General features: G+C 40.1%; 1 protein-coding gene across 15 annotated transcripts in view; it reads left to right on the top strand.

Annotated features, from left to right (window-relative positions):
- Window positions 1-19,608, top strand: part of EXOC4 (exocyst complex component 4) — a 391,280-nt gene that overhangs the window by 34,464 nt on the left and 337,208 nt on the right. For all 15 annotated transcript variants that reach the window (XR_003257735.1, XR_003257736.1, XM_026091145.1 and 12 more), the window contains exons 4-6: window positions 6,862-7,046; window positions 9,289-9,398; window positions 18,661-18,904. Coding sequence is in view for 13 of the 15 variants with exons in the window: in XM_026091145.1 (XP_025946930.1) it covers window positions 6,862-7,046; window positions 9,289-9,398; window positions 18,661-18,904 (539 nt within the window). In the remaining 2 variants the exon portion in view is untranslated. The remainder of the gene's footprint in view (window positions 1-6,861; window positions 7,047-9,288; window positions 9,399-18,660; window positions 18,905-19,608) is intronic.

Genomic DNA, 19,608 nt, shown 5'->3' with positions numbered 1-19,608 from the left:
CCCTCCCTCTGTTCCCCTCCCCCCCCAAAAAAAAAACCCCCAACCCTACAGACATTATTTACATGTGTTAAGTAACCCTTTTACCCTTTCATATGTGTACGTATAAACCTCTCCTTCTTCATCAATGGTCAGCAAATCACAGTAGTGACCTCAGCCTTTTCCAAAATACTGCCTAAGCGATAACCTTCTTCAGTCCTCGGGGTTTAATAACTCTTCATTTGCTTTGAGCTRGGTAATTCTTACATGACTGTGTAAAGGTGAACAAAATTACTAGCAATTTCTTCCATTGTATTAATATCCAATAAGCTAATCAACACGCAGCACTGTTCATCATCAGAGTTTTATAGCTATTCATTAATCCTCACACCTACTGTACCTTGTTTCTCCTTTTCCTGTTTTGAAGGTGGAAGGAGGCAACGGTAGACCGGCGTTGCTCTGACCTGCGTGCTCTTCGTAGCTCCTACGGCTTTCAGCCAAAGGCTCCCTTCATTTGGACCCTTCGGGATGTTCCTTAAGCGTAGAGTCGTCTTAGCTAGATGATGCTCTCTGGTTTTGTACTTCTTGAAGGAGTCTTGATAGCAGGTCATACTAGACTCTGCACTGGCACTTAGCAATTTGGTAGCAGGGAATTGCCAAGTCCTGGATTTCTTAAATACATCTTGAGTGCTAATTTTTCACRTGTCCGATTATTTGGATGTACTTCAAAGGCTGTAGCTTTTCAGCTTCATCCTAATTCACCTTACCACCAAAATATTGAACAAATTCACTGATGAAATACAGGTTTACTTGATAAGACTTACATCAAGCTTTTAATTAAAAAATATGAGTGCAGTTTCAGAGTAGGCTTAATCAGTTACTCATTAATTATATCCAGCACTGGAGATTCAGAACCTCAACAACCTGCTTTCTGGACGTCATCCCCTTTTCTCCATACTCCAGTGGAAAATACAGGGGRTTTGCAGGCAAAACAGCCTTGACTTAGGGAATTCTTAATTTATTTACAATTAACACAAACTTCTGATCATTGGTGTGGGTATTGAGGGGGGGAAAAGAGGACACAATCAAAAATGCCCTCAGGTAAACACGTTTCCTTCTTCTTCTCCAGCCTCAACTGAAGTCAACCACCTTTCCTTCCCTCCCTGGTCTCAACTTAGCATATTTTCTCCATGGGTTGTGCTCAATCTGTCCCAGTTCTTCCGGTGAGGCGATGGGCGGTGCAGAAGATTGGTGCCACACGCGTAAGGGTTTCTTTCTGCTGCTCTTTATTGGTTTCTTTCTGCTACTCTTTGCTTTTTACTTATCTTCTCTGTAGCTCGTTGCTTCTCACTGGTTTCCTCTGCAGCACTTGGCTTTTTCAGGTTTTCCCCATCCTTAATGTGCCTGCTCTGATGTGGGTCGCTTTGGCATGTCTGAGCAGGGGTGCTATGTCTGCTCTTAAAGTGATTGCCTGTTACGTTTTTTGAATAGACACCATCATTTTTAGCAACTCTGCCTTTTTGCCAGCTGCAAAATCCCAGCAATGGGCCTCTGTGTACCCTACAGTTCCTTACCGGAAGCAGCCTTGCAAACTTTCCAGGTTAAATCCTTATCTCATGCAAGTCAGGTGTACGTTGAATTCAGTGCAACTGCTTGTTTAGATCTGGCCAGACACATTTAAACCATCTATTAGTCTTTTTCCTTTCCTGTACCTTTTGAAAGCGAGTTCCTTGTAAAAGCAGTCGATCAATTCTCTCCCTTTTAAATGTCAACATTGTCTTTATTCATCCAGCCGGGCGGTTGAAATCCTCTAGGCTGCTGCTATTTATTTGCAGTTTTATTCAGAGGGTTTGGTTTTTTTCCTTTTGTCATACTGTGTTTGTGTACGGCTTGACTTTTTTTATTTTTTTTTCCTTCAAATTGTGACCTATCGCATTGTTTTCTTTTAACCTTTCTCAGTTGTGTGTTCTCCGTGTTTTCTTATCTGTTGTCTGCACGGAGAATAGGCTGGTATCCCGAATGGGAAGTCATCCTGTTTCCTAGTCTGAGCAACCATTATTCTATTTTTTATTTTTATTTTTTTTCTCCTCCCTGAAGAAGGAGCTCAGTTGAGGGTTTTCATTTTGTTTCTGCTCGTCGACTTCCAGGATTGTGGAGATCTAAAATTAAAAATGYGTCCCCTCTCTTCACACTTATCTGACAATGCTGTTCTGAAGCCTAAAATACTCTTGAAAAAGCTTTTAAGGAAACTTGTAGCTTAAATTGCAAGCAGATTGGAAAACTTTGGCCAAAATTAAGAAAAGAGAATAATTTTCCCAAGTATGTTGCTAGTACTTAGTTTATAGTATATTCTAAAATGCTAAATTAAAACCCTCCAAATTGGATGATAGGCAAGAGTTTAACTACTTTTTCTTTTTAAGGCAATTAAGCTCTGTGTGTGCGACCTTTAAACAAGCTGCATAATGGTTCTGTGCCACAATTATTTTCCCATAAACTTGTGATTTTTAGATGGTGTTTTTTTCAGTTTTTGTTAGTTTGTTTTGTTTCGTTGATCCTTATTTTSTAAAGGGTCACTGCTTATTATTGTACTTTACAGATAAGCAAGGGGAGGAATACCTACCACTTCCTTTGGCACTATTTGCCCTTGGAAAATGGCTTTTATTGAAGAAGAGCTTGGAGCTGTTTGTTGCCTTCAGCTTCCAGCTGTTTTCTCTTGCTATGGCTCTTCTCCTTGCCCCTACCCCTAGCAAAAGAAAAACGTTGGGGAGTTCTGGTATCTAAAGCTACCCTTGCGTGCAGGTGCCCAAACACCGCGCAAGCACCCCCTCCCCATCATCTTTTCATTTTCATCTTGCAGGATGGAAGAGAGAGGCTTAAAGGATCCTCAGGCACTTTTGCTGGACACTCGAACCTCTCGTCTAGTTCTCTTCTGCGTGTCTAATTTTCAGGTTCCCTGGAAAAGGCTGCTATTCCGTTTTCAGTCTTAACCGGAGTCCTGTAGTGATGAGATAACACTTCCCCTCTATAAACAATTCTACATCTATTAGTGCTTTTGTTAGTATGAATAATACACGGTATCTAATAGGAGTAATAAAAAAAAAAAAAAAACAGGGAACTACTTTAAAAATGTARTCTAAGCTGAGGATGAGAAGGGGAAAAAGTCTAATTAAATGTGATACTGTTTTATGACATCCTTAATCTTCATTATCCAACAGGCCTGCTCCTGCAGTCTGCAAAGAACAAAATGAATCCAATTTGGGGCTGTTCTGCAGAGTCTCTCTTTGTCGCGCGTGGCAGTTACCACCACTGAACTTCATGGCTCAGAGAACTCTCTTGTGGGAGGTTCAGCCTTATTTGCAGCAGTATCTGCAATAAAAAATAGAGATCCAGAAATGAGAGGTTTGTCACCTAAATAAAACTTCTCTTTAATTGGAGGAATCGCTGCTAGCTTGAGGAACAGCAGTACATTTTTTAAGGAGCATTTGTGTTGTGCTGCTACAGGTTGTTACTTCGTTCTGTGCTGTACTGTAAGTGGTCTCCCACTCACCTATCTTCTCCATATCAAAGTTTGAGGTGAGAAACGATGAAGGACAACTAGTTGAAATGATGCACAAGTTCAGTGATGAGCTGATGGTACTACAGCAAATAAAACTCTGTGGTCTCCAAAGTTGAAAGTAGTGTTTTTATCGTATGTTTGGGTCTCTTGCATAATTCAAGAGATGGTGAGTTCCTAGCTGAGTCGGAGCATAAAATTCTGATTTGATTTAAACCTTGCCAGTGTTGGATGGTCCTAGTCCCTGTCGTGAGTTTGGCTGAAAAGGTCTCATTTCTGGTCTTGCTCTCGGTGCCTGGGGCTCCCCTCGCTCCTCTTGGCTGCGTTGGGCACACTGGCAGGTACGCCTGGTCTTGAAATAAAGCCGACTTTAAATTACCTCTGCTAGTATTTCCATATAGTCAACAGAGCTAATATTATTATTGTTCTCCCTCTTCACTTACTGCTTCCCCTTCGCATACATCCRCCTGTGTTAACTCTTAATCTCTCCACTTCTGCACAGCAAAGCTTTTTGGTTCAGAACGCATCAATGATAATTTGGTTATTTGCCAAAGCAGAGTTGTAAGAACAGATCTTTCCCAGGATGCTAGAGTGAAATACAAATCTGACAGTGTTTTTCTCATAGCAGTTACATTTTCAGATCTATCTTTAGACTGTTTTTAATTTTGTGCAAGCTTTGTAGACATCTCTGCATCGTTTTTAGTTGCTTTTGCTCCCACTMTATGGTAAGTTATACAGCACACAAATAAACTGGAAAAAAATGTTATAATCTTAGGGTTTTTTTGTGTTCTGAAATATAATCTAGAGTACTATTCCATAGCTCGCTTGTTGCCAGTGCTTAAAACATCATTATGTAAGTAAAACTACATGAGGGAAAACTGTTTTTATGTAATGTCTATACTAGTTGTCACTTGAGTCAATCGGAGCCCTTACCTTCACTTTCATGAACTTGGATTGAGCCTCTGGTTATTTTCCAGACCCAAACTGCTCTGAACATAAAAGCTGTTCTCTTGAGCTCTGTCTCGATAATTGGTGGTATTGGGAAATGAAATATCGGAAAAGAAAACAGTGGTTAAGTGAGGGTTTGCTGGAGTGTGGCTGCATTAAGTTAAAAGGCTCCGAGCGTGCCTAGCACGGAAACTGGCCTGGGTTGTTCACCTCTAGAGTCCAATCGCTGCAAAAGCGGCATTTATCAAGGAGACAACTTCCAGCTTCTGTGGTTGCAAATACAAAGTGTCACAAAAGCTATCAAAAAACCCCAAACCAAGCCCCAAACCCCTGAAACTGCTGTTTTTTCTGGAAGAAGAAAGTTCAGTACGTAACAATTTTTTTTTATTAGCATAGTAAATGATTTACTGTTCTGTTTGTTTTTCAGAAGGCATGTTTGAGAGCTGTCTCTTGATTTTTAATGATTAGTTTTGAGAATAACTAACTTAGAAACTGGGGGTATAAAAACAGAGCTGAGTGATCTGAGCAGCAGGCGGAAGCTTTACATTTTTGTTGCATGTCTTTTAGATAATACTTTTCCTGGATGTCTTGGAACCTTTTAAATTTATTTTTCAGCTTTGCTTTCAGTCCTTTTCTTCTTTCCTCACTGTATTTTCGTCTCTCTGCTTCTCAGTTTGACGAACATTGCTCCTGATTTTGTTCGCGCTTTGGTAAAATCGCTGGCCGCTTCCCGGGCAGTGACGAACGCCYGTGGCTCTCCTGACCTGGCGGGAGGTTATGGCTGTAAAGCACCTTCGAGACTGAGACTTTTGGGGTACACTTCCACTTGCCAGAGCAAGAAGATAAAATTATTGCTTATGCTTACTTCTACCAAATGCAAAATCTGATCATCCATGAAAAGAAGTGAATTTTGCAGTTAGGGACTTGGCAACATTTTTCAGGCAGAAGGAAGTRCAGTTTCCTCATAGAAATTACTTTTTGTATTAAAAAGCCTGACTGGCCCAAAGCTGTTTTCAGGTCATTCTTGACTCCAAGGCAAGCAAAGTAACCCCATGTTGATCTATGTTCTTTCACTATCGTTAATATTTACTGGTATTAAGGGACCAGGCCTTAGCTTGGCCATCTGCTGACTGTATATATGCTTTGCATTTTTATGCATAGCTGACAGGTTCACTATCAACTTAAATCCTGAAGTGTAAGCGAATGTCTTGTTTCAGTAATAATATCTTTGAGTGTTAGGGGAATGAATTTTTAAAATAGCTTTTTAAATCTCTGCTTCTCTCTGTGTGAAGGCTGATGATCAGTAAAACAAGTCAGCTTTTACTATTACGTCTAGTTTCTTAAAACAGCAGCACTGTTTTAGACACTGCAGCGGAATAGCATGTTTCTTAAATAACTGTGGAAGGAATAGTTAGAAATATTTAGAAAAAGAATAAACTAGGGGAGGTGCAAGTTGATAATGTTACTTTAATGCACTAATTTGTCATTCTCAGTGGCTCTTGTCCACGTTCATTTTTAGGGTATAAATGGAAATTAGTTAGTTTTTTTCTTCTAGTGTCAACTATATGTCAGCCGGTCACTATAGAAGTACATTGGTGGAGAACATTACCTGAGGCCCGTTTACATTATTGCATGTCTAGATCCCAGCCTGTTAGTCTGTCGCTTGTGCAAAAATTTCTTCTCCTCAATTTGAGACTTAATAATCAAGCATTTAAAAAGCTCCTTAGAGTTGAAAAGTACTTTCAAGTAGCAATAGTACTTTGAACTAGCAAGAGCTTTCATTAATCTGCTGACTGTGTTGACTTAAGTTGGGTAGTTACATGATACAGCACTTATGTAGGCTRGAAGATGAGGACTCCTAAGCTTTTTCAGGTATGTCACAATATCACTTCAGGCAAATAAAACTTAAGCCATTTCTCCCCATCTTTAGAAATGAGAATATTTTGTTGGTGTTGCTGTAATGAAAAGAATAAGGATGATCAAACATCGTTGCCAGAATCTTTTTCCAGCACTTTTCCACTTAATAATGCTCTTTTTTTTTTTTTTGTGATAGCCTGTGCTTTGATTTTATTTAACAAACGATGTTTAAAATAGCTTGCTTTATACATAAATTCAAAATGTTTGAAGAATGCTCATTAAATATGAGTTGTTTGGATCTCTCATCCTTTCTGTATGTTGGCTTTTCTTGTAGGAATATAAACAAAGAAATACTTAAACTTTTTCTACCCTAAAAGGGTGTTTGGATAAAATCATTGTGGTGTTCAGACATTCCTCGAACCAGAGAAGAAAGTTCTGAGGATATTTGGAAAGACCTGAAGAGTGGAGCACTGATCAAAGATGAATTAAGTGACCTTTAAAAATTGCCATGTGTCTTTTACTTCCAGGTGTCAGCAGTGGACTCCTTGGAGGGTCCCCTTCTTCAGGTGGAGGGACTGAGTGATCTGAGACTGGAGCTCCACAGTAAGAAGATGAACATGCATTTGGTCCTGATAGATGAGTTACACCGTCATCTTTACATCAAATCAACTAACCGAGTGGGACAACGCAACAAGGAGAAAGGGAGAATAAGGTTGGTTTAGTGTGATGCTTACTGGAGGCTAGGAAGGGAAGAGGGCAGCACTTCCCCCTTCACAAGCAGAAAATGCCGTTGACTTTATGCCGCACCCTTTCATTTTTGGGGTAGGTTGGCAAGCAACTTCTTAGCACTCATGGCTGTGAAGAGCATAAAAAACAAAGTATGTTGATATGCTTTTGAGCCTGTGAACAGTCTGTTCTAGTTCTGCCTTTGCTTAGTGATTCTGTTGTTTTTTTTGCTGCTTCCCACAGAATTACAGCAAGGTCGGTTCCTTTTAGCATTCTTTTCCTTCTGTGATGCATACACCTTCCCTACAAACGACCTGATCAGGATGGCTGAGGTCAAGCAAAGGGAAGAACACAGGGAAGAATTGCTCGTCTTATCTAGCAAACTGCCCAGGTTTAAAAGACTTCCAGCTAACCATAAGGTTACTAGCCAGAGCCTGCAATTTTCAAGTGTCTGAGCAGTCTTGGCTCTATTGTGAGTATTTTTAAGGTGTTGAGACTCCTTATCTGGTTGGTGCCTCTGATCAGTGGAAATTTACCTCAAGTATAGGCATCTGGGTTTTTTTGAGTCTAATCTTGCAAATTCTAAGTTTGAAGGCAATAGAGGAGTTGTTGGGAAGAAAGACACTGGCTAGAAAAGAGAAGCACAGCTTTGGACAGTAACTTTTATAGAGTAGGAGAGGCATAAGGGCAGGAAGCAGAAGGGGAGACAGCATATGATAGAGATGCAAAGAAAAGATAAATAAACATTTTATTAGAAAGAAGGAAAAAATGCCTACCCAAAATAAAAGGAGAGATAATAAGTTGCATTAAATAAATTTAGGAAATAAAAGACTGATTGAAGTTAAATTTTTTAGGAAGGAGGGTTGTTAGCAAGTCTTCAGTCTCTTCCTTACTCATCCTGTTAATTAAAAACAGACAAAAAGCTTTGCTGTACCCAAACTACGTATCTGCTAATTAACTTGCARTTTTGTGTGGCTGCTACAGGGACCCTTATCTTTTTCTTGCTTTCTGTCTTTTTTGCACATTCCCTGTTGTGCATCATTGATATTTTATAATCTAAACTCTTGGATCAAGGACAGTCTTGTTGCTTCATTTTGGTGTGCTGCCCTAGACTGGCTGGGGACCAGGATGCAATTACGATTAAAGTTATTTGTTGTATTTTTTTTAAAGTGTGTTGTATTTAACATTGCTGAGTTGGAATGCCGAGGTAACCCCTTTACATTTGGGACTGTGGGTGTGTAGACAGTATAGGTGGTTCTTCTGCAGGCTAGTAAGTTTAGCCCTTGACTTTGCAAGTTTTGGTAAGTATTCTGACCTCTAAGGGAGCATATCAAATTCATTACAGGAGCCCTCTCCGCTTTCTCTAAAAAATGATTTCTTGCTTGTGTTCCCCTGCCACATTCAGCTTYGTGCCTTTCATTATGCAGGTGGGGCAGCACGACACATTCTTGGCAAATAATACCGTGTGAATTTATTACGGAAACAACCAAGTAGAAAGTCTTTCCTTTCAGAGTACGAAGATTCATTTAGAAAGGGATGCATGTAGGTGTGCACAGAACAGGCATTTGAAGGGCAGAGGAAGGATGGAGGTTTCTAGTGGGAGCTTGAAGGATTAAGTGGTTGACAGAAGCCACAGAAATGGGAGCGTCTCTTCTCCTTAATATGTGGTTTCCCCCCAAAGATCTTAATTATTCCATGTCAATTTATTATCATGCTACCATGGGTTAATTGTGCTGCAGGTGAATGACATCCTTTTAAGATAACTAAGTATTCTCCTTTCTTTTGTGGAGAGGCTTCATATGTTCTCTTGCATACTTGTCCTGCCCTGTGTGTTTGTGTAAGAGATGCACAGACACATGCTGTGGCAAACTCCGATGTGTTTGTGCCCTGATCCTGCAGCTGCCACCAGTCAGACGAGTCTGGAGTCCTATTAAAGTTAGAGAGGCCCTGGGCTTCCAGATTTTGTCTTTGATCTGCCGGTGTTGCCTCATCATTGCTTTGTGGGTTTTCCCCTTCCCCCCCAAATGTATATATACACACCCACTCACATATATCCATCTGTGGACTTGTGCTTTAATTTAGGTTCTGTAAGCCTCTTGTATCTAAACTGTCTGCTATTTATATGTCTATTTCTAGATTTAAGARTTTAAGAAATAAATACTCTTCCAATGAACTAAGATTGCAAATAATAGTAAATTGTTTGCTTTATTGTTTTCCCCCTTGTACAGTTCATTTGTGAAAGATGCCTCTTCTGTACCTCTTATGGATGTTACTAACTTGTCTACACCTCGAAAGTTCCTTGATACTTCCCAGTTCAGTACTCCTGGAAGCTCCAGCAGTGAGTATTTAATCATGTGCATTCCTACTATATTTAATTGTTTAGATCTCCAGATGTTCTTGCAAAGAGTAGTAGGCATTGATCCCCTTTTCGTGAATGGGAGATGATGGGAGGTCCTGAGACAAAAAAGGTATGAAGTGATTTKCACACGGTCATAAAACACGTGAATGGCATAGCCAGGAGTAGAACTTAGTCATACTTGCAGGTTTTTCTTGGATGTCACTTTTTTTTTTTTCCCTACTTCAGTTAATTCCACTGAATTTTCTGTGCCTGTCTTGGTGGTGTTGTGTTCTTGATATCCTCACCAGGATGGAGAACTGTAGTCAKTTCGCTTTGTCTACAGAGATCCCCCCTACATCTTTTAGTGTAGGAGGTGCATAGGCCTTGCAGAAGCATTTTGTCGTGTTAGTGCCAAAAGATCAAAGATTTTCTTTGGGGAAACTTTGTAAATTTGACGAAAGGTCTRTCTACACACAAGATTAACCTTCTGGTGATCTTTGTATACCCATTACTATGATGRACATTAATAGGTGAAATACTGAGCTTCATTGCCTCTCTTGTATGAGGATTTGAAAATACTGCACAGATGGGGAATTAAGCCTTGTTTTGTTTCAGTGGTTTAATAAGTGAGGTTGTCTTGTTTAACAAAGGAATAAAATGAAGACTGAAGAAGTGACCTACATATATAAATATAAAAAAACTTCAAAAATTATCTCACTCAGCCTCTTCCTCAAATGGAGAGAATCTTTCCTTCCCTTTTTATCCTTATTAACTCTTTTGTCCGTTTTGTGCCTGCTTGTTTCTGGTTTTCTCTTGCCATGTTTGCCTCCTAGTCTCAAACCCTCTGGTTTTATTGTTCTCTTCTTTTGCTCCTGTAGTGGTTATTGTCACTTAGCCGTGCTCCTGTAGGACTTGGCTGGCCTCTGCGTCTTGGGCTGTATTTCTGGGTAGTGGAGGTTTGTGAGGGGTCACTCGTGCCTTGCCAGCACAAGTTTTCTCAGGTGAGGCTGCAGCTTTGTCATGGAATGCTGGAATAGAAGAATCGTGAGAAAATTCTGGGGAAAAAAATTCAGAATTCCTTTTTTTTTCCTTCTTTTTTTTCCACCTCTGATGAGTGGGAAGTTCAGTTTCTTACCAAATGTCACATAATTCACAAGTTGGGAAAATAAACCACAAAAAAACCTGAGTCCCAGTCCCACCACTGTAAATGTTAACTTCCTTTTGAGTAAGGTACTTGTATAGTGTGTCTGCTGTTGTTGATTATTTTCTACCTAAAATATTAATCCTCTGTATAGTAAAAAAAAAAAAAAAAAAAAAAAAAAAATTAAAAAGAAAGAAAAAGGAAAAAAAAAGCCTAAATTTATGGAGCTGATAGAGATGTCCTGTGTCTTCAGAGGGGAATAGACAGCAGGAGATGTACCTACTGAAGAGTGGAAATCCTATCTTTCTTTGACTATCCTTAGTGTTTTCTTCGTTGATCCTTTTTTTTTATTTTTTTTTATTGCTAGTGTAATAACAACCTTAAATAGGCTTTGAAAACAATTTTATTGACACTTTTCACCTTTGAAGACTTCCACCGGCTGGCCAATTCTCATAACATTTGAGATTGGCGCTRGTTCATTATTATCCAAAGCTGGCCCAGAAGCTTTTTTCTACCTGTAGCCAGTGCAAATCTATTTGTAAAGATAAATGCTTTTTTTAGTGTAGATGCTCAACTACTGAAATTTTATCTGTAAAGCAAAGTCCAAAGAAATCCTACTTTTTACAGAGCCCAGGGCTCCGCAAGCACTGATGCCAGTGTGCCCGTTTAGGTACTGCCTTTTCCCTTGAGCAGAGGCCAGTTCAAGTTTACTGCGCTGTTTGCCAGCGGAGAGGTCTTGTATTGAACTGACTCTTGACTATCCATGACGGTCTTGCCCACCATGATTATGACTTTGTCTGATAGCAGTGCTGTATAGGAAAAAACAGTGTTATCCAGTATATAGATTCATAGCTGTTGGTTACAGAAATCTTCAAGGAAGCAGAACCAAAAATATTCAACTTCAGTTGAAGAGAAGCAAAACTGCTTCTGTTGCTAGAGTTGGAACCAAATCTAAATCCCAGGTTTGGACAAAACTTGAGTTGAAAATAAGCCTGGACTACCCATGTGGCAACCATGTTTGCAGACTTTTCTAAGATATTTTCTATAAATCATGAGTGACTTTAATTACATGAGACAGGAAGGTAAGCCAACATGTGAAGGATGCCTCTCCTGTAAGGAAAATGCAAAATGCAAGATACTTGGTTTGATTCCATTTTTCTGGCAGAGAGGAGGCCAAGAATCTTTTCTGTGGTCTCTTATTTACAGGAACATATGGGACCACTAGTCAATATATTATCTCCAGTTAGAATAGGGAGGTTTGGGATTTGCTTACCTGGGTCATTCAGACATCTGTTCTTACACAAATAATAAGACTGTATTTTCAAATAAAAAGGTTATTCCTTTATTTTGGTTGTTCTCCCCACAATATGCCAGGCACTGTTTACGCATGTAATAAGAGAAGACAGTGTTTTTAGGCACCTGCAATGTCAGAATGAGAAGTGGTACTAGCACTCCTAGTGCAGAGCTAGGTATGTTTTCTGACTCATTTGAGACTTCTCTAAATCTGCAAATTCTAATTTTATTTGCTTGATGCAGCGTTGATGGTATTACAGATCGCTTGTCCTAAGTTTCCCTGATTTATAGTTATTTCATACCATGTTTGAATGATGCTTCCAGGGTACAAGCAAGCAAGTAAGACCATAGCAGTGATGTCTAAGAGCTGGGTTGTCCGTAAGCATAAAATGACACAGCTCCTTAGACCCCAAATGCCTGGAAACAAAGACTCTGATGGCCTCATCCTTAGTTACTGTAAATCGACATGGGTCAGGTTGAAGATCCATCATCAAGCTTCTCATTTCTGCAGATCTGTTCTTGCTGTTCATGCCCAAAGCACCAGAGCAATCTGTTACCTGCCTCATCCTCTCACTCTCTACTATTCAGCAAAGTGCTGGGCAAGTGTCCCTCAGATTGGGAAAGATGCAGGGTGTAACAGATAATATTTGATTGGTATAAAATATGCATATAGTTTTGCGTCAAGTGCACGATGTACTTATGTATATTTCTTCCAGATAATTTTATTTAAAAGTAGCCTTTTCCAGGATTGTAGAACTACCAGAAAATTTAAAACTTATGTGTATGCATAACGAAAGCTGTTTCTGCCTTTTAGTCATTTAAATTCTTTGGCTTTTTATTGATGAAACAAAAAGTGTCCATGCGTATTAATGCATGTCATTATAAAGCACTGACTCATTCAACCCATCTGAGCCAGAAGATGCCAAGATTTGGAGTCCCTTTCTGCATTCACTTCCCAAGGGAGGTGTTACCCTGTGCTGTAGAATCTTTATAAGGAAATTAAAGCAGATCCTTCTGCACTTAAAATAAACAAAACYGTCGGTAATGTTCGTCTGAGGATTGTAGGTACGGCAATTCACCAGTAACATTTTTCCCTTCCTGCCAGTTCAGAGAAATAAATTGACTTTTAAGTTGTATTTCTCTGCTTGATTTTTGTGTACTCTGAGGAGTATCTTATGAAGGTTGCCGGGGTCTTCCTGGAACCATAAAATGTGCTCACCCACTGTACAGCAGGGCCAAGAGCTCCGTTGCCTGAAAAGCTTGTGACAATTCTTCGTARAAACTCAACAAAACACGAACTGAGGTGGTAAGGTGGCAACAATGAGTATTGTTATTGATAGGATAAGTAAATTTTATGCTAAATAGAGCAGAGAGTATAGTTCAGTCACCCATGCATCTCAGCTGTAAGAGGAAAATGTAGCTTCYAGGTCTGAGCAGTATGGTGATTTCTAAAATCAAGTCCAGTTACTGTTCCAGGCTCCTTTTCATTAAGAACATACRTATATCCGTGTCGGCAAAAAACCGTGAAGACCTGTGAAGTTAGSCCTGTGAAATACCTACAGGAACCARAGCTTTAAGGCTTGATTTTAAAGGTGGTTGTGAAAATGCCAGTGTGGGATTCTCTGTTTACTGTCACAGTTGCTTCCACTTTAAAGGTTTCTTTGTTCCTATTAACCTCACCTGGGGATCTGATACACCAGCTGGGTGACTTTCTTGATCATCATTTGTACTAAAAGTTAAATGATCCCCTCACTAAACCCRAGTTGTCCTGTTAGCCATTATGCATTTGCATAAATCCGACTGAGGACTTAATTGGAAGGTGGTGGGAATCCAGCAGTGAGTCTAATTCCCTCCATCCTCTATCATTGCAGTGCTGCATAAAAAGGCGAGTTTTTTCTGATTGTCTTGAGGTAAATTTTTATGCCGAGCATATTGAAGAAGCAGCCTGTGTAGTTTAAGAATGTTTTTTCAACAGTACAATAAGCATGAAAGCCTATGGTGTAACTCTTTTTGCAGGGCCATGCTTTCTCTCACCGGTCCTCACCAACGGATCATGTTCTGGCTAGATGCTAAGCAATGGTTCATGTAGCTTGTGTACGTGTTGTTTGGGGAAGGGAAAATCAAGGAGACTAGGTCCATGTGAGGAAAGCCAAAAGGCATCCTTAGGTCTGTCTTCCTGTAGAATTTCTTTAGATGTTCCTATACGCAGTCACGAAAGAGGATATGGGACTCCCATGAATTTTTTGTTTGGAGACTTAGTTTTCGTGCTGGCCTGTGTTGGGAGGAATTTGAACATGGCTCACAGAGTCAGTTTGTATAATTTCCTCCAAAGAAACGTTACAGTGGATTTGGGAGAGTAGCCATGTCAGATTAAAATGTCTCTGCTTTTAGAGAGCTAACATCCTTAAAATTGTAGATGGAACTGTGTGAACAGCAGTTTTAGAAAGAGGAAATTTGCCTTGGGCTTGGAGGTTATTGATCTCCGAGACCCATTTTCTTTTGGACTTGGCAGTAAAGCAGATAAAAATGACCAAAATCTTTAAAGGACCTATTTCTTAAATAACTGTCCATTTGTTGCCTGTTGTCTCCGCACATGGGTCAAAACAAGGTTTCAGCACTAGAAATCAGCAGTTGAAGTTTCTTCAAATCTCGAATTATGCCTTTGGGACACTCTGAACTTGCATCCTATTCTCTAAAAGGATTGAAGGAAGGAAGGGTATAATCTGGAAGGATATAAATCATGAAAAATAGTACATAAAATTTTACTAGTTGCCCATAAAAGCACACAGCTAATGAAATCTTCTGTAATAAGTAGCAGCAAATTTTGGTCATTCATTGGAATGAAAAACAAGACCCAAGAGCCGTTTCTGTAGCTGCCGTGCTTAAATGAGTTATCAACAGTGACTTTTCTGGGGATCAGACTGGAGCTATTAAAATGCCTCTTGCAGCAGGTTTCTTTCTTGTGGTATGGCAGAATCATACAAATTAGGGTATCATCAATTGGAGCAGACGTTTTTATAGGGCATCGTCAAACTAGGGAGCCGTCGGGGAAATTTCCATCTTCGTAACTGTGGAGGTTAGTGGAGGTGATGAATCAATGATGAACATGATTCAACTTTCTAGTGATTTAAATTTAATGTGGATTTTGATTGCTTAAACACAGTTGTGTGTTTTCAGATGCACAGCTCCCATGATATAAAATTGTAAAAATGGCTGCATATTTCATTGGAGAGGACGTGGCAAAGACGGTACTCTGAATAGAGAGCTTTAGGTTGTTGTCTTGGGAAGCTGTTGAGAAACCAYGTTTAAATGTTTTGCTTCTTGAATGGTTTTCAGAGGTCATTTGGTGTCTTCTTTGGATAGAATTAAGCCATAAGAACCCCTTCAGATCATGAAGCGATACTGAAAACTGGTTGTCCAAGAAGGGCAGTTTAGCTAGAAACATTTAAGGTATATATCAAACTGATCCCCAAAAGCCTCAGTCACACGACTAGACTTTAGGCAGTCCAATGTTTCTATTGGTTTGTGTGGGCAGAAAGTTTACATGGTACAAGGGTTTATAGCTGGGATGGGACAATAAAGCAGTATGTTGAAGCTGTGTTTTTGACATAGAACTTCAAATCAAAGTTTAAAGGCATGAGTATGAGGGAAAAGAAGAAGGRAATTTTAATAAGTTTTAAAATATTTATTAACCGACATCACATTTCATTTATTATACTCCTAAAGGGAGGGATAGAAAAATTAACTTCTTGGTATTACTGGAAAAAGTCCTATGGAATTTTTCTTTGGTGTTTTCCAGCTTTATTATTTTGTGAATAATATAAAGCTGTTTTTAATTAAAATAGGATTTTTTTTTTCCCCTCTACTCTTTGATGAACCAGAAAGAAGAAGAGGTTAATCAAATCTAATAGCAAACCCACAATTTAGAGTAATTAAATTATCCGTTAGATGTTTACCATGGTTATTTTTATTAATTTTTCATGACTTCTCTAGGTAAAGCGTGCTTACAGAATGAACAATGATCTTACCTCTTTAAAGGAAAGGAAGTATTTTACAGGTAGAAACTGATGAAGGTAGAAAGCGAGGAACAGAGTCTTGACAGTGTTGTGCTTTTGGCTTGATACAAATGAATGACAAAGTTAATCTAATTCTCAGTTTCAGAGTAAATACAGCCGAAGCTTTCAGTTCTGAAAGCCGATCTGCAGGGGCCTCTTCCTTCATCTGTGGAGCTCCTCTGCCTGTGTGGAATAATATGTGGGATTGCAATTTTAAGGATGAACTTCTTTGTAAATGTGTGTCTACTTGATGTCTTTTCTGAAGAGGGTCAGGGGCAAGGAGAGCCTTGTGGTCAGATGACTCCTCCATGACATTAAATGTTTGAAGAGGTTTTTTGCAGTGGGGAAAACAGGAGAAGAGGAGCATTTCCAGTTGCACTGGGTTGGGATCTTGCAGGTCTTAGAGCTAAATGGGGCCCCAAAGCTCTCTAGGATGACTAATAGGCAGAACATGCAGGAACCATGGTCCCCACTGTTTTACCAAAAGACCAGATCTAACAGAACTTATAAACCAGTGCATTGCTGCTGGATATTGAAGTATTCACTGTATTTTTGTTTGCGAGAGATGTAAATCAAGGTCCTGGCTATCTGAGGGAGTTAGAAATTGCTTTGCTCTCTTTGAAAATGTACATGTTCATCTAAGATTGCTGCCTTTAGTCCCCTTAAATGCAGTCCTCGCATTTAGATATGGTAGTACTTCCTCCCTCTCTGGTTTTCATTGTGTGATATTAGGAATAATCTGCAGCCCACCTGCAAAGGGGCTGCAGTGTAACACCGGGAACCTGGCCTCTAAAAGGTCATTTAGTCCGAGTTCAACTCATCAAACTCATCACAACAACGTTGTTTTTTAGGGCGGGGGTGGGACGGGACAACAATTTAAAGCCTTTCTTCCTCTAGCATTTCCAGTGTCGTCTTTTGCACAGCTCCTTCTCCTTGTTTGCGTGCTGTGGCATTTGGAGAATAACAAGCAGCATTAAGAGGGCGGGTGGCGCATGCTCGCAATACGCGGCACACAAAGTGCTTTGCAGGCTCCGGGGTTGAAAGGTGTGCAAGAGATGAGAGCTCTGCACAGAGGTGCGTGTGCATCCCGTTGTAACGTTTAAGAGCTATTATGGTTTACGTGCTGTCTAAGCATCTCCTATATTATTATTGTTTTTGTTTAATCAGAGCCTTCTGGGTGTTTCTATGTGTTTGTCTAAGCTAACCCCTGAAGTAGCCCAAACTACGTGTTTAAATAGGCTTTCTTTATGACCTAGCGAGGCCTGTCCTTACCTCTTTCTTATCTTACCGCGTTGCTGCTGCTCTAGGTTGAAATGCATGCGAGCAGTGCATGYGATTTCAGCTAGGGGTGCCACGTTTGGGATTATACTGACAGAAGGGAACCAAATCTCTGCTGGGGAGGTTGGTGTAAGCTACCACTGAAACAAGCATTATCTGTTTATCGTGGTGCTGTTTATGAACTGGCAGCATATGGGCTCTTTGGGACATTGTTTCCTCTACTCCGATGTTAACTTTTGCAGTGCTACTGCTCTTCTGTTCTGTGTCAGATCTTTAGGCAGCAATGGGGCTTGTATGCTCCTTCTGACATGCCGTTTTTCATTTCTGCCATGTCATTTAAATCCTTCTGGTGGATCATTTGATGTTTATTCAAGTTCTTGGATGACTTTATATGTTTTGATTTAAGTTAAAAAAAAAAAAAAAAAAAATCTGTTGAGCAGTAGAAACCATGCGTGTCATCTGCCATCCAACAGCCCTCATCAGAGCTGGGTACCAGCAGGATGAAACAGCCTTTGGTTTTTAATTCCTGTGTCAGGAACCGCTCTGGTGGATGGCAGTGCTTCAGCGGTATGCTTTTGTGCAGGTTGTCCACGTCCTGCTACGCCTGCTGTCAACAAGCCACGTGACTACAGGTCTTCCAAGATGCTTTGGTTGGGTTTGCCTTGAAGACATTTACTTCCTGATAGTGTTTCAATACATCCATTAGATGCTTCACCCAGTCTTTAACAGAGACATCCTTTTGTTGTTGCTGGGTGTTATCTGTAAATTAAGAAATGTTGATTAATGAACATACTTAAAACAAACATAGTCCCTTTTGCCTTTCTATTCCTCGTCACCTAGCAACAGAATTTCTCCTTATTCATTCCCAGTTACTCCAGGAGGGCCCTAGCCACAATATCCTTTCTATTTCTTCTAGCTTTTCCTTTCTAGAAGCCTCACTAACAGTTTTGAGTAGCTTCATCAACCCCTTGACAGACGTAATAAAGCAGAACAGGATAACATCAAACAATCCTTCACTTTAGCAGTGTAAACTTTGCCGAATTCGTCAGAAGTCTGTTGAGCTAGATAGCGTTCATAATGAAAATTCCTGTCTTGGGAAGAATGCCGCAAAGAAAAAGAGCTGACTGAGAAATTCGGGGCTTTTAGCTCCAGTGATGTGCATTCAGTGGATTTGTAGTGATATAATACCTGCACATTCACGGATATCTTAATTGCAGCAGACTGCCTCAGTTTCCTAGCTGATTTCTGGATCAGTCGAATTTGCAGGCTGTTGTATTTACCTAGAGAACCAACCCCAAACAAACCCCAAGCAAACAAAAACATCCACCCGCTCCCAAAAATCTGAGTGCTGGTGGTTTCCTTGTTTACTCCTTGGTCGCTCAAAGTAACGGGAATTCAGTGAAGGCAGATGAGTTCATATGCTTTTTCTGCGTGGTGTTAAGTGCTGTTTTAAATAATTTAAACCTTGGATTATGACTTTTTAAATATATTCCAGTGCGAGAAACGAGCCTTCTGGAAATTAAGGAAGATACGGAACTGGATCCAGAGGAGAACAGCACTGTCTTCATGGGCATACTCATCAAAGGGCTGGCCAAACTGAAAAAAATCCCCGAAACCGTGAAAGCCATCCAGGATCGCCTGGAACAAGAACTCAAGCAGATTGTTAAGCGGTCCACAACCCAGGTGGCGGACAACGGTTACCAGAGAGGGGAGAATCTTTCTCAGGAAAATCAGCCCAGGTAAGGATGTCTCAAACACTGAAACCTGATTGCTGCAAAAGTAAGTCTGGGGGAGGGTGTCATATCTGTTGATTGCCATTTAAAGGAGTGACAATAATCTTGGAATAGCAGAAATCTGAAATGCTAACTTTTCAGAAATGCCTCTGTCTCAAGGAAAGGCTGATGTTCCTTGAGCACCTGAAGGGCGTGGGAATCAAGGAAGTGTATCCAGAAAGGGAAGGCGTTGCTGCTTCTCAGCTAAGAATGTGGGAAAGGGAGGTGGTTTCTTCTGTGCTTTGACCCTAGAAGAGAATCTTTTGGCTAAACAGATGTGTTAAAATGCTGATTGAAGGTGGAAGCACAGAAGAAGCCAGCATAGCTTTACTAGTAAGAAGTACATAATGTTAAAGCCCTTGATTATTTTTAACCTAAACCTAAACCTTTTGTTTCAAGCAGCTTTACAACAGACTGAATTGTAATGCTGTCTCAGATTGCTGGTATGCCTGGTGTAAAAAAGTGCTTGGTGCCAAAACAAATACTCTCTGCCTTCCTGTGTTGCACTGAATCATGACTTTACACCKATGGTGATGCCAAAGGAATTTAAAGTTTGTACATAGCATGACTTGGAAAGAGAAGATTCAGCTCCATTGTTTATTTGAAGTGTAGCAGAGTCAAGTTCAGCTGATGCAAGAGCAAGGTTTTGAAATCATATATGTAACTAATTA

The sequence above is a fragment of the Apteryx rowi genome, unplaced genomic scaffold (genome assembly GCF_003343035.1).
Source record: "Apteryx rowi isolate R43461 unplaced genomic scaffold, aptRow1 scaffold_9, whole genome shotgun sequence".
NCBI classification, from domain to species: Eukaryota; Metazoa; Chordata; class Aves; order Apterygiformes; family Apterygidae; genus Apteryx; species Apteryx rowi.
The sequence above is the reverse complement of the archived record's forward strand: the minus strand, read 5'-3'. Positions and strand labels throughout refer to the sequence as shown.